This window comes from Chiloscyllium plagiosum, unplaced genomic scaffold (assembly GCF_037043375.1).
Source record: "Chiloscyllium plagiosum isolate Xiang-an unplaced genomic scaffold, Cpla_swu_hap1 HiC_scaffold_37, whole genome shotgun sequence".
Lineage (NCBI taxonomy): Eukaryota > Metazoa > Chordata > Chondrichthyes > Orectolobiformes > Hemiscylliidae > Chiloscyllium > Chiloscyllium plagiosum.
The window spans coordinates 4,512,447-4,527,237 of NW_028270175.1; the positions used below are offsets into that span (position 1 = coordinate 4,512,447).

The following is a 14,791-nucleotide window of genomic DNA, read 5'->3' on the forward strand; positions in this document are numbered from 1 at the left end:
GGTGTATATGGACTTCAGCAAGGCATTTGACAGGGTTCCCCATGGCAGGCTCATTCATAAAGTCAGGAAGTATGGGATACAGGGAGATCAGACTACCTGGATTCAGAATTGGCTGGCTGATAGAAGGCAGAGTGGTTGTAGATGGAAAGTATTCTGCCTGGAGGACAGTGTTGAGTGGGGTCCCGCAGAGCTCTGTTCTTGGGCCTCTGCTCTTTGTAGTTTTTATAAATGACTTGGATGAGGAGATTGAGGGGTGGGTTAGTAAATTTGCAGATGACACAAAGTTTGGAGGTGTCATCGATAGTATAGAGGGCTACTGCAGGCTGCAATGCGACATAGACAGGATGCAGAGCTGGGCTGAGAAATGGCAGATGGAGTTCAACCTGGATAAATGCGAATGGTGCATTTTGGAAGGTCGAACCCGAATGCTGAATATAGGATTAAAGACAGGATTCTTGGCAGTGTGGAGAAACAGAGGGATCTGGGTGTGCAAGTACATAGATCCCTCAAAGTTGCCACCCAAGTGGATAGTAGTTATTCAGAAAGCATATGGTGTTTTGGCTTTCATTAATAGGCGGATCGAGTTTAAGAGCCGCAAGGTTTTGCTGCAGCTCTATAAGTCCCTGGTGAGACCACACTTGGAATATTGTGTCCAGTTCTGGTTGCCCTACTATAGAAAAGATACAGAGGCTTTGGAGAGGGTGCAAAGAAGGTTTACCAGGATGCTGCCTGGACTGGAGAGCTTGCCTTATGAAGAAAGGTTGAATAAGCTCGGACTTTTCTTTCTGGAGAGTAGGAGGAAGAGGAGACCTGATTGAGATGTACAAAATAATGAGAGGAATAGATATAGTCAGTAGCCAGAGACTTTTCCCCAGGGCAGGATTGACTGGTACAAGAAGTCATAGTTTGAAGATATTAGGAGGAAGGTATAAAGGAAACATTAGAGATAGGTTCTTTATGCACAGAGTTGTGAATGCATGGAATGTGTTGCCAGCTCTGGTGGTGGAAGCAGAGTCATTGGGGATATTTAAGTGGCTGCAGGACATGCACATGGATAGCAGTGAGTTGAGAGGTGCGTAGGTTAAGTTACTATATTTTACATTAGGATTAAATCTCGGCACAACATCGTGGGCCAAAGGGCCTGTTCTGTGCTTTACTTTGCTATGTTCTATGTATTACCACATTCTGCCATCTCGCCATTTGTATAATATATGCTTTTCTATTCTCACTGCCAGAGTTGACAAGTTCACATTTATCCACATCAGACTCCATCCGCCAAGTGTTTGTTTACTCTTCTATTTATTTTTGTGGCCTGTTTACTTCTACTTTCAACTAATTTTCCTTCTATCTTGATGTCTTCAGCAAATTTACCTTTTACAAATGTAGTCCATTTATCCAAACATGGATACAATCTCAGAATCTCAGAGAAATGTACTTACTATTGCATTCTAACAATGTTATGCCTGGTTGGTCATTGTCTGATGTTGCAGCTTGGCTCTTGAAAAGACCTTCACTTTCTGGTACGGAACTGTGTTCCTAATATGAAAAAAATAAATATTTAAGTGCGCGAATTATATTAAAAGTAACAGTATAGTTGTCTTGAGTTTGACATTGTAATTGTGACACTAAAGCAGGTCATTTATTCTTTGCTCTATTATTACTATTGTTAGCTTAGGAGCCACTGAAAATAGCCCTGGAAACTATGAAGTTTCCAGCCTGGGGAGCTACTGTTTGATCACTTCTTATTTCTTCACTGTACCAATCAACTGGTAATCCCTCTGCTTGCATCCTTCCTCATAAACTGAAGCATCCATACGTGACCGATGTTCGCCATGGTTCTACACTGTCAATTTTGATTTGACGACTTTTAACGTTTTACCATTCCTTCATTAGCACAGTTGAGAAGGCTCAATCTGGACAACACAAAAAAAACTTCAAGTTGCTCTTCTGCATAATAGACAGACTTCTTTAATCACTTTTTATGGCCCCATCATTGTATCTTGGTAGTAGGACAACATAGATATCTTTGTATGCTCCAACTCCCTATAATTCATTTCAGTCATAGAATCCTGAAAGTGTGAAAGCAGGCCATTTGGCCCATTGAATCCACTGAACTTCTGAAGAGCATCTATCCCTCTACCCTATCGGTACAACCTTGCAATTCCAATTGCTAGTCCACCTAGCCTGCACATCCTTGGATGCAATGGGCAATTGTATTATTGCCAATCCATCTAATCTGCACATCTTTGGATTGTGGGAGGAAACTGGAGTACTCGGAGGAAACCCACATAGTCACAGGGAGAGTGTGCAAACTCCACAGACAGTCCCCCAAGGGTGGAATCAAACCTCAGTCCCTGAAGTTGTGAGGCAGCAGTGCTGACCACTGAGCCACCATGCTGCCCCGAATATCCTAATCTGTCCATAAACACTAAAACTCTTCACATTTGTTATACAGAGATTTTATATTAATCCAGCCATGCTTAATGTCTGTACTGATTGATGCTTCGCTGCCTTGCAACTCACGCAATGCTACATTAATTTCAGATATCTTTGAGAATCAAGCTGTTGGACAGCTTTGCAGGAAACAGTTCTAAACATGAGTTCAGAATTACATTGGAATGTGAGAAATATTGACAGCTTTCAGATAATATGATTTTATGCATATGATAATAAGTGTTAGAAATATATATTTACCTTGCGATCTGATAATCTGTTGGGATCTGTCAATAAAAGAAGAAGAAAGAAATGACACTATGAATGAGATTAATTCCATGTTTGCTTGATCTTTCCAGTTTTTACTGTTCAGAAAATGGCAGGTATTTTTGTTAGCAAAAGAAACACTGGCCTCAATTTAAACCCACCCTCTGTTGTTCAGTGTAAATGGTGGCAAGGGTGAAAATTAGGCCCAATCAACACCACAGCCAGAGGCAGTGTCACGCCTGCCTGACACCATCTCCTCTTTCAGAGTTTGAAATCAACTGAGGCTCTGACTTCAGGCAGGTGGAGCTCACCAATTCTTTAGATTTAAAGGCCACAACTTTAAACTGTTAACAGACAGAGATAATAAACAAGTTAGGGAGACACCTGTAATGCTGCAAAGTTTTAATAAATTACTTCAGTAAGAACTCCTTGTGGGCCAGGAGAAACAGGAATGCTCCCCCGCTCCACCAACCCTCCAGGATTTGCAAGGAATCCTTGCATCTACCAAAGCCTGATTTCCCTCGATCAATATAAAACCTTCCCCTCTCATCTGCATTTGCCCATAATCCCCCCCAGACCCGTGAGCCCACGAATTGTTGGATAGTGTTTTATGATTTCCTTGTGGTGACCACCTGCTGTTACACAGGAGTTTGATGGCAGGACAATTGTTGGAAATAAGGAAACTTATGTGCAATTTGACTGATCTGGAGAACTGTACACAAACCGGATGATGTATAGTAAATCAAAGGAATTACACACCTGAGGCACGCCTTTTCTTTCTCCTCCATATAAAATACAAAAACCCTCCAAAGAGCACAACCAAAATCGTGAAAACTGCTATAAGAATAATAGTGAGCAGATTACTCTTCTCTTCACACTCTGCATCACTCGTAGAGGTTCCGTGTCTGACCTGCTTCTGTTTGTGCTTTTCACATCTGGGTAAGATGTAAAAATAAAATCAACAGAAATATCACAATTGTTTTTGTATGTTCAATTAGAATGATATTCTGGGGATCTGGGTTTGAGTTCTGTCACAGCAGATGGTGGATTTGAATTTAAATAAATTGAATTAAGAATCTAATGATGACCATGAATCCACCGTCAATTAGAGTCATAGAGATGTACAGCATGGAAGCAGACTCTTCGGTCCAACCCGTCCAGATATCCCAACCCAATCTAGTCCCACCTGCCAGCACCCGGCCCGTCTCCCTCCAAACCCATCCTATTCATATACCCATCCAGATGCCTTTTAAATGTTGCAATTGTACCAGCCTCCACCACATCCTCTGGCAGCTCATTCCATATACGTACCACCCTCTGTGTGAAAGAGTTGCCCCTTGGGTCTCTTTTATATCTTTCCCCTCTCACCCGAAACCTATGCCCTCTAGTTCTGGACTCCGACCCCAGGGAAAAGACTTTGCCTATTTATCCTATCCATGCCCCTCATGATTTTGTAAACCACTGTAAGGTCATCCCTCAACCTCTAACGCTCCAAGGAAAACAGCCCCAGCCTGTTCAGCCTCTCCTTATAGCTCAAATCCTCCAACCCTGGCAACATCCTTGTAAATCTTTTCTGAATCCTTTCAAGTTTCACAACATCCAATGATCCAAAAATGTGCATCCTTCTCCCAAACACCAGCTCCTCAGCCATGCATGCATCTGCTCTGTCCTCCTATTCTCATAGCACCGCGAGTATTCCAGATATTACTACTCTCGAGGATCTCCTTTTTAAATTCCTGCCTAACTCTCTGTAATCACCCTTCAGAATCTCAACCTTTTCCCTTCCTATGTCGTTGGTTCCAATGTAGACAACGACCTTTTGCTGGCCCCTCTCCCCCTTGAGAACATTCTGCACCCTGAGTCATCCTTGATCCTGGTACCAGGGAAGCAACACACCATTATGACTTTTCGCTGCTGGCCACAGAAACATCTGTCTGAACCTCAGACTAGAGAATCCCCTAACACAATTTATCTCTTGAACCCGTCGTACCCCTCATTGCATTAGAGCCAGTCTCAATACCAGAAACCTGGCTGTTCATGCTACATTCCCCTGAGAATCCATCACCACCTACATTTTCCAAAACAGCATACTTGTTTGAACATACCCCCACCAGGTGCCTACCTCTCTTACCTTTCCTGGAGTTAACCCATCTATGTGACTGTATTTGAGACTTTCCCCCCCTTCCTATAACTGCTCACGGTAGGGTCTTGGGGAGTATTGCTGAACAATAAGACCTTGGAGTACAGGTTCAGAGTTCTTGGAAAGTAGAGTCGCAGGTAGACAGGGTAGTGAAGGAGACGTTTGGTACACTTGCCTTTTTTGATCAATGCACTGAGTAGAGGCGTTGGGAGGTCATGTTGTGGTTGTACAGGACATTGCTTAGGCCACTTTTGGAATAGTGCATTCAATTCTGGTCTCCCTGCTATCGGTAAGATTATGTTAAACTTGAAAGGGTGCAGATAAGATCGATGATAAGATCGATAAGGAGATCGATGGTTGAAGAGAGAGGCTGAATAGGCTGGGTCTATTTTCCCTGGAGCATTGGAGGGTCAGGGGGAGACCTTATAGAGATTTATAAAGCCATGAGGGGAATAGTCAAGGTCTTTTTCCCAGAGTAGGGGAGGGCATAGTTTCAAGTGAGAGGGTCAAGATTTAAAGGGATCTAAGGGGCAACATTTTCACGCAGAAGACACTAGTGTGTAGCAGACTCCTGCAAGTGTCACCAGTTATTTTCTGGAAAGAGCAGGAAGTGAAGGAATTCACAGGTGACTAACCTGGCCACATGGGAAATGTGTGGTCACCTGTTCCACTTGTAAGGAGGCCTTGTTGCAGGAAGAGACAGGTGTCAGCAATGACCTGCCTAGAAAATCTGAGCCTTCTGAAGCAGTGCTGTTCAGTCATGTTCGGAATGATGATCCTCTGCCGCTGTATCCTCTGTTAGGGATACAGCCTCCTACTGACTAGAGGTCTGCATTCATCCCGTTGGTCCTGCTGTATGGCTACAAGCTGAAGAGAGAACAGCTGGAGTCCTCACATTGAATATGTTTCTGAGCTGCTGCTGTTTTTGCTCATGCTGCTCAACAAAGGCCCAAGGTAGAACTGTATCAGAACAAGTTCTTTGGGACAGCCCTGAGATTTATGTGAAGAAACACCTGTCCTGGATAAGCATTTAACAGCTTGTCAGCCTCTCAATTTCAATACCTCGTCAATCACTGTGGGCTCTCCACTTTGTCTTCCCAATAAGTTTCACACAGTGCAGGCATTTAATACCAGAATGGAGGAGAAATCTTCAATCAAATGATTTTTATTGAAATCAAAACACTGGCTGACTGACTTTTGCACATACTTTCAAACTGGCACTGATTAAATGCAGAAGTTGTTGAGTTCATGTTGAATTATCAACACTTCGACATTTTACTCACCTAAGCTGTAGAACTGACACCAGATTCCCCAGCCACCAAACCCCTGTCAGTAAAAATTCTGCAATGTATTGTTGAAAATTATAGCCACCCTATTCCAATATTGCAATTTAAAAATTCTGAATTCTCTGGAGGTACTTACTGAGTCCATTCCACACATGGTTCAGTTGATGAATCATTGCTAGAATATCTTCCTTTGGGGCATGCCTCACATACAGTATCTTTGAACTGTGTGCCTGAAAAATAAGCGCATCATTATCAGTAGTGATCTGATATGTCAACAATATAGTTTATTCCTAAAAATTATATAAATACTCACAAAGGTTCAAAATCAGTTCTGTACAGTCTTTGCAGAGAAAACAAAACAATGTTGGAATTTTGAATTTTTCAGAGCATTTCTACATTTGCAATCAAAATTTTCTACTTATTCAGGAAACTATTTATGTTCATTTGAGGCACCAAGAGGGTCTGACAACTGAAAAAACCCTTGATATACTTTAGCAGAAAGACCATAGATAGTGGTCTTTTCCCATCCCTCAACACATAGTCCTGGATCTTGGAATGTCCCAGTCTGCAACACTTAAGAGTCATAGAGATGTACAGCATGGAAACAGACCCTTCGGTCCAACTTGTCCATGCTGACCAGCAACGCAATCCAGTCCCATCTGCCAGCACCCAGCCCATATTCCTCCAAATCCTTCCTATTCACATACCCAACCAGATGCTTTTTAAATGTTGCAAATGTACTAGCTTCCACCACTTCCTCTGGTAGCACATTTCATACACGTACCACCCTCTGAGTAAAAAAATTGCCTCTTAGGTCTCTTTTATACCTTTCCCCTATTACCCTAAATCTATGCGCTCTAGTTCTAAACTCCCCCATGCCAGGGAAAAGACTTTGTCTATCCATGCCCCTCATAATTTTGTAAACCTCTATAAGGACACCCCTCAGCCTCCGACGCTCCAGGGAAAACAGCCCCAGACTGTTCAACCTCTCCTTATAGCTCAAATCCTCCAATCCATGCAACATCCTTGTAAATCTTTTCTTAACCCTTTCAGGTTTCACAACATCTTTCTGATAGGAAGGAGACCAGAATTGCATGCAATATTCAAACAGTGGCCTAACCAGTCCTGTACAGCTGCAACATGACCTCCCAACTCCTGTACTCAATACACTGACCAATAAAGGAAAGCATATCAAATGCCTTCTTCACTATCCTATCTACCTGCGACTCCACTTTCAAGGAGTTATGAACCTGCACTCCAAGGTCTCTTTGTTCAGCAACACTCCCCAGGACCTTACCATTAAGTGTAGAAGTCCTGCTAAGATTTGCTTTCCCAAAATGTAGCACCTTGCATTTATCTGAATTAAACTCCATCTGGTACTTCTCAACCCATTGGCCCATCTGATCAAGATCCTGTAGTAATCTGAGGTAACCTTCTTTGCTGTCCACTACACCTCCAATTTTGATGTCATCTGCAAACTTACTAACTATACCTCTTCTGCTCACATCCAAATCATTTATATAAATGATGAAAAGTAGTGGACCCAGCACTGGTCCTTGTGGCACTCCACTGACCACAGGCCTCCAGTCTGAAAAACAACCCTCCACGACAACCCTCTATCTTCTACCTTTGAGCCAGTTCTGTATCCAAATGGCTAGTTCTCCCTGTATTCCATGAGATCTAACCTTGCTCACCAGTCTCCCATGGGGAAGCTTGTCGAACGCCTTAATGAAGTCCATATAGATCACATCTACCGTTCTGCCCTCGTCAATCCGTTTTGTTATTTCTTCAAAAAACTCAACCAAGTTTGTGAGACATGATTTCCCATGTATAAAGCCATATTGACGATCCCTAATCAATCCTTGCCTTTCCAAATACTTGGTCATGGTCAACTCTTTACACTGGAATCCAACTCGTTTTGGGCAGACCAAGCAGCATATTTTGTTAATTGATGGTCTTCCAAACACAGTTGATGTTTGTCTTGGTGTGTTCCAGGGAACAGACCGTTGAGCACAGAATCCTGCGTCATGGAGCTGCTTAGGACGAATGCTGAATCTTTTTCCAGACTTTTTTTTACAAAGGCACATTCCAGGGGAAGTTGTGGGGCAGTCTCCTCACCAGCACAGCCGCTTCAAGGGCAGTATGTGGTGGCGCACAGAGACCAGACGTGAATGACAGCTCTGACATACAGTCCCCTTCTCACCACTAGCCAAGCTATGTCCTGATACTTCTTGGAAAGTTCTAGTGAAGAGGCATTCTGCCAAATGACTTTCCTGCTGCATCGCAAGGACATTATGTGCTGACCGCTTCCTGATGGACTTGTGGTCAAAGGTGTTTCTCTTTACAAAATTTTTCCATGAAGGCTAGGTGATATGGAATGGTCCAACTACTTGTGGCGTGTTCTGTAGCACTGACGCCAGATCCATCCTTCGTACACCGGGGACAGGTAGAACCTCAGTATAGTGACACTTGGTGTTTACATATGAAGGGTCCATGCACAGCTTGGTGCAGCCGCACACAAAGGCGGCCATCAGAATGAGGGCGGCATTAAGTACACCCTTCACCTCCGACCTTATTCACAGCTTTGTACATGATGTCCTTGCAAACATGGTCCATGTCAGACCTCCCGATGCAGCGGATGATGGCTTGGGTGACTGCTAAAGCGTAGGTTCAGGGAATGGGCCAGATATGTGCCATGTGCAGCAATACCAGTGGTACCTCACACCTGATGATCAGGTTTTATCCACAATGAAGCTTAAGCTCAATTTCGACCTCATCTTGGTAATATGCTCATCCCAAGTTTTTGCACACTCTGAACCATAATCCGAGCACTTACAGGTAATCTGTCCTGAAGGTGAAGGCGATAAAGGATCAGTCGGCCCCGTTCCCAAAAAACATGGCTTTACTGTTGCCTCGATTTGCTTTATCTCCAAATGTCAGTTTGAACTGATTGCAGATGATCATGACTCTGCACACTAATACCGGATCTGAGCACAAAATAGCAATGTGATGCATTTACAGGGAGGTTTTGACCTGCAGGCCTCACTGCCTGGAACACTCACCCCTCTCAGGCTCACATCCTTCCTGATGCACTTGGCAAAAGACTCTATACAACACACAAACAAGGCAGGAGAGAGGGAGCAGTCCTGCCTGACTCCAGATCTGATCAGGAAGCTTTGATTCCATCCACTGATTGAGAGTGCTTTATTGTTGTTAGTGTAGAGACGTTAGATCCAAATTTGAATTCCCACCCCAAAGCCCACGTAGATATGCAATGTCCTTTCAAAGGCCTTCAACCTGCTCCAAGCTGATGGGACAGATGTCCACCTCTCTGTCCTGCACATAGATGATTATATCCCAGGGGAACACAAGGCTCTTAGAGACCTTTCTGTCCAGTACAGCATTGGGGTGAATCACTAATCCCAGAGCAGACCTGACCTGGTTGGCGATGACCTTGGACAGAATTTTATAACCTGCATTCAGCAATGACATTGGTCGCCAAATCCCGATTTCCTCCTTTCCCCCAGTTTGATTTGTAGGTGAGGGTGATGAGACCTTTCCTCATGAATCCACAGATGCTACCTCCCAGAAACATAGTCGTACACCTCCAGCAGATCCTGGCCAATCAAGTCCCACAGAGCCGAATACAACTTGGCCACAAAGCTGTCACTTCCAGGAGCTTGACTCTTCAAAAAGGACTCAAGGCCTTTAGTCAACTCATTGAAGGATAATGGCTGATCCAGCTTCTCCTACATGCTGCCATCTAAGACCTCCGTGGTTCAGGACAGAAATGACTGAGAGGCCATACTGCCTATTGGCTGCGTGTCATACAGTCTGGAATAAAATTATTTGCTGATCCTCAGGAGCAGTGGTCAGAGAAAAGAAAATCAGCTTGACACTGGTGGATCTGACTGAGAATGTATGGGACAATAACAGGAAATCTATCCTGGAGCAGACAGACCCATCTGACCATGACCAAATGTGCCTGGACCACCCGATCTTGCAGGGTTACTGAAGACATTGTGCGGCTTAGCGCCTTAAACCGTTTCCATCAGGAATCTGGCCAACGTGTCCAGTTTGCTATCAGCCCTTCCGGATTGTCCAGCCGCAACAATGATGATGTCAGTACCAGATCATTGAGACTGAATTTGTTTTACTAAGGGCTGCTTCATCACAGCCCCTGTGGCTGTAATACAAAGCAAATGCAGGTCCATTCAACTCGTAGATAATTTTGCTCAAATTCATTCAGTACTTGGCCTAGCCACCTGAAAGAGCAGCCTATCATTGCAGGCTGCTCTGAACAACAAAATCTGGACTGTAGTTCCTGTTAAAAGTTTTATTCACTTTAGTTTATTCTCAATAATTTAATGACTTTTGCACTAAAATCACCCACATTTAAAGAATTGCAAAATGAACTAGATTTTTAGTTGACACTCACAGCAATGATTTAATCTGATTTGATTAGATTTATTGTCACACATACTTAAGTGGAGTGAAAAACCTTGCTTGCAAGCAGTGCAGACAGGTCATAGTAAGCAAGGACATACAGGTCTTAGGGTAAGAAAAAAGACTTGGGTAGAGTAAGATTTACAGGTTACACCGCACAGGAAATGCGCTAGGCCAGATCAATGTCAACAAGTTCCTCCTCCGTGTCGAGAGGAACATTCCAGTTTATCTGGAATTTAGCCTGAAGATAGCATCATGAGGGAAGAGTGAGACGAGTGAACTGAAGTGAAACTTAGAAGAGCAGATGGACAGACTGATGCAGCAGTTGCAAGATCTTGAGACATGCAGGTGTGGTACAGGAACAGTCAGAACTTCTGTTTGGATTGTTTTTTGTTTTCTCTCCTGTCATCCCCTTCAACGTGTAAAATGTGTTGTTCACGAATGGTTTAACATCAGGTGGTGAAAAGTGTATTGGCAGCAACATGCATTTCTATAATACCTTTAGCACGGTAAAACTTCTCTCTGACGGTTCACTGGAGTATAATTGGGCCATAAATAATCACTGAGTTGTAAAATTATTAAGTTACTATTAAAAATGGCAATTGGTCAAATCTCATTTTATTATTCAAAACTATTAGAAACTAATGTCTTTTTTAGTAACATTCGATTATATAGATACACTTCTTTATCCGACATTAAAGTGAGAAAACAGAGGTAGAGTACGGTGTAAGATGATGCAAAGACAGAAGGATTCTGGGATATTGTATCACGTTTAAAGCTACTGATTTGCAGCAAGTGGACAAGAGCTTGAAGACTATTCTCTCCCAGATTTCCATGAACAGAGTGTGAATGTCTCACCCTATAATAAAATCATTGCAATACCAAGGACATACAACTTGGGAGTAGAAGTAGGCCATTCAACCCACCAAGTAAACTCTGACATTCAATAGGACTATGGCTGATCAGATAATCCTCAACTCCATTTTCCTACCTTTCCCCATAACCTTCATTTCAAACTTGAATTCACATAATGACCCAGTTTCAACAGTTCTTTGTGGTAAAGAATTTGTTGAAATTCCTCATTTCTGTCTTAGAATGGTGATCCCTTATTTTGAGGTTATGCCCTCGAGAACCCCTACAGTGTGGAAACAGGCCATTTGGCCTACCAAGTCAACACAGATCCTCCAAAGAGTATCCCACCCAGACCCATTCCTCTACATTCATCCCCGACTAATGCACCTAACCTACACATCCCTGGATACTATGGGGCAACTTAGCATGGCTAATTCACCTAACCTGCACATCTTTGGACTGTGGGAGGAAACCCATGCAGACACAGGGAGTATGTGCAAATTCCACATAGACAGATGCCTGAGGCTGCAATTGAACTCGGATTGCTGTTGCTGTGAGGCAGCAGTGCTAACCACTGAGCCACCTTGCCGCCCAAACTCTGATCTTAAACTCTCACATAGGGGAAACAACTTTTCTGTATCTTACTTGATTTCTTCCCTAAATAGGTACAGTTAGCAACAGCCACATGAACTATTCCTGATTGGTCAATGAAAATGTCTTTATACACGAGACTGAAGACGATTTGGTGAGGAACAAGTTAATTGGATAACAGCCAGCATAAAGGATGCTGAGTTTGGTCAGTGGAGTGACACTTTCTCCGCCTCTGCCATATCTGCTCTCAGGAGGACCAGTTCCACCACAGAACACACCAGATGGCCTCCTTCTTTAGAGATTGCAATTTCCCTTCTCACGTGGTTGAAGATGCCCTCCAACACATCTCATCCCGCACCTCTGCCCTCACACCCCACCCCTCAAACCCTAAAAAGGACAGAACCCCCACCAACCTTTGCATTAACCGCATCATCCACCGACATTTCTGCCACCTCCAAATAGACCCACCACCAGAGATATATTTCCCTCCTCATCCCTTTCCGCTTTCCGCAAAGACCGTTCCCTCTGTGACTACCTACTCAGGTTCACGCCCCCCTAACAACCACCCTCTTGTCCTGGCACCCTTCCCTGCCACCGTAGGAATTGCAAAACCTGCGCCCACACCTCCTTCCTCACCACCATCCAAGGCCCTAAAGGAGCCTTCAACATCCATCAAAGTTTCACCTGCACATCCACTAATGTCATTTATTTTAGCCGTTGCTCCCAATGCGGTCTCCTCTACATTGGGGAGATTGGACGCCTTCTCGCAGAACGCTTCAGGGAACATCTCCAGGATACCCGCACCAATCAACTCCACTGCCCTGTAGCCCAACATTTCAACTCCCCCTTCCACTCTGCCGAGGATATGCAGGTCCTGGGCCCCCTCCAGCGCCGCTCCCGCACCACCCAATACCTGAAGGAAGGACGCCTCATCTTCCGCCTTGGAACACTTCAACCCCAGGGCATCAATGTGGACTTGACCTCATTTCCCTCCCCCACCTTACCCCAGTTCCAACCTTCCAGATCAACACTGGCCTCATGACCAGTCCTACCTGCCAATGTGTCTTCCCACCTATCTGCTCCACCCTCCCCTCTGACCTATCACCTCCATCCCCACCCCCATTCACCTATTGTACTCTTTGCAACCATCTTCCCAGTTCCCCCCCACACCGCCCCATTTACTCTCCACCCTGGAGGCTTCCTGCCTCTATTCCTGATGAAGGGCTTTTGCCCAAAACTTTGATGTTCCTGCTCCTCGGATGCTGCCTGACCTGCTGTGCTTTTCCAGCACCACTCTGATCTAAACTCTGGTTTCCAGCACCTGCGGTCCTCACTTTTGCCTAGTGGAGTGACAGACCATCAGGAACCAAACAAGAGAAAAAAACAAAGGAGAAAAAGGGTCTCAAAGACCAAATGCTGTAAGAGAAACCATTTGAAACATTTGAAACAGATCATATTCCGGTACCAATCACTACCTGGGTTAGTTGACATAGTCTATCTGAGAATTTAATAAATTTGTCCAGACCTTGTCTAAATACATTTTGCTGCAAATTAAGTTCATACGTTAAAGGGGTACATCCCCACCATTCCCTTTATATCTGACACTCTGTTGCAGCAGATTGGTGTGGTGTGAATGCTTTTTGAGAGAAGGTCAGAATCTTGAATTCCTAATCCCACTACCATGTACCTTGAGAAGGACGATCCTTTGGGGAGGTGGAGGACTAGAAGGACATAACCTATCGGAAAAATGTTGTGAAACTTGAAAGGAATCAGCAAATATTTACAAGGATGTTGCTAGGGTTGGAGGATTAAAGCTATAGGGAGAAGTTGAACAGGCTGGGGCTGTTTTCTCTGGAGTGTTGGAGGATGAGGGGTGACCTTATAGAGGTTTATAAAATCATGAGGGGAATGGATAAGATAAACAGACAAAGTCTTTTCCCTGGGGAAAGTCCAGTACGAAAGGACATAGGTTTAGGGTGAGGCGGGAAAGATATAAAAGAGACCTAAGGGACAACTTTTTCCACACAGAAGGTTGTACATGTATGGAATGAGCTGCCAGAGGAAGTGGTGGAGGCTAGTACAGTTGCAACATTTAAAAGGCATCTGGATGGATAGGAAGGGTTTGGAGGGATATGGGCTGGGTGCTGGCAGTTGGGACTAGATTGGGCTGGGATATCTGGCCGGCATGGACGAGTTGGACCGAAGGGTCTGTTTCCATGCTGTGCATCTCTATGACTCTAAGAGAGGCATATCATGTCCGTGCAAAAAAAAGGGTGCTCTCACAGTCACTCATTGTCTTGGTGCAATCGCTGCGTTTAATTTTCTTTAATGAGTGATAGATTACATCTTGCACTAAGGGATGGCTGTGTATATGGTTACTAAATAAATAACATGGTCCAATTACCTTGTTTACTTCAATTAGCTTTGTGTGGTGTTTGCTTGTAGTTTGTCGTCCAGGCTGAGAGAAAAGGACTGTATTCATCCTGTTTTTATTACTGGATGAAACTGAATCAGGCTAAGTGAAATTCAGTGTCTGCCACCAATGGTGAGGCACAGGGAGACGGAGTTGAAACATTGTTAGGTGTCAGAAGGTAGTTGAAGAGGTAGGAAAGTGAAAAACCAAGCAATAATTTATATATATATATTAACTTATTGTTACGTGCATTTATGAAAATATAGTGAAATGTGTATAAATTGCCAATATCCAATACCATTTCAATTACATTCATTATAAAAAGAAAATGATTGAGACAAAGTTATTTTTTTGTTCCATCCA

General features: G+C 43.8%; 2 protein-coding genes across 6 annotated transcripts in view; both read right to left on the reverse strand.

Annotated features, from left to right (window-relative positions):
- LOC122540450 (tumor necrosis factor receptor superfamily member 5-like) overlaps nucleotides 1-14,791 on the reverse strand; it is a 210,596-nt gene that overhangs the window by 154,746 nt on the left and 41,059 nt on the right. The window lies entirely within an intron of this gene.
- LOC148139748 (tumor necrosis factor receptor superfamily member 5-like) overlaps nucleotides 1-14,791 on the reverse strand; it is a 64,568-nt gene that overhangs the window by 8,653 nt on the left and 41,124 nt on the right. For all 3 annotated transcript variants that reach the window (XM_087980245.1, XM_087980244.1, XM_087980246.1), the window contains 4 exons: nucleotides 6,263-6,356; nucleotides 3,460-3,635; nucleotides 2,695-2,720; nucleotides 1,440-1,536 (listed from right to left, as the gene is read on the reverse strand). In XM_087980245.1, the coding sequence (XP_087836371.1) occupies nucleotides 1,440-1,536; nucleotides 2,695-2,720; nucleotides 3,460-3,635; nucleotides 6,263-6,356 (393 nt within the window). The remainder of the gene's footprint in view (nucleotides 1-1,439; nucleotides 1,537-2,694; nucleotides 2,721-3,459; nucleotides 3,636-6,262; nucleotides 6,357-14,791) is intronic.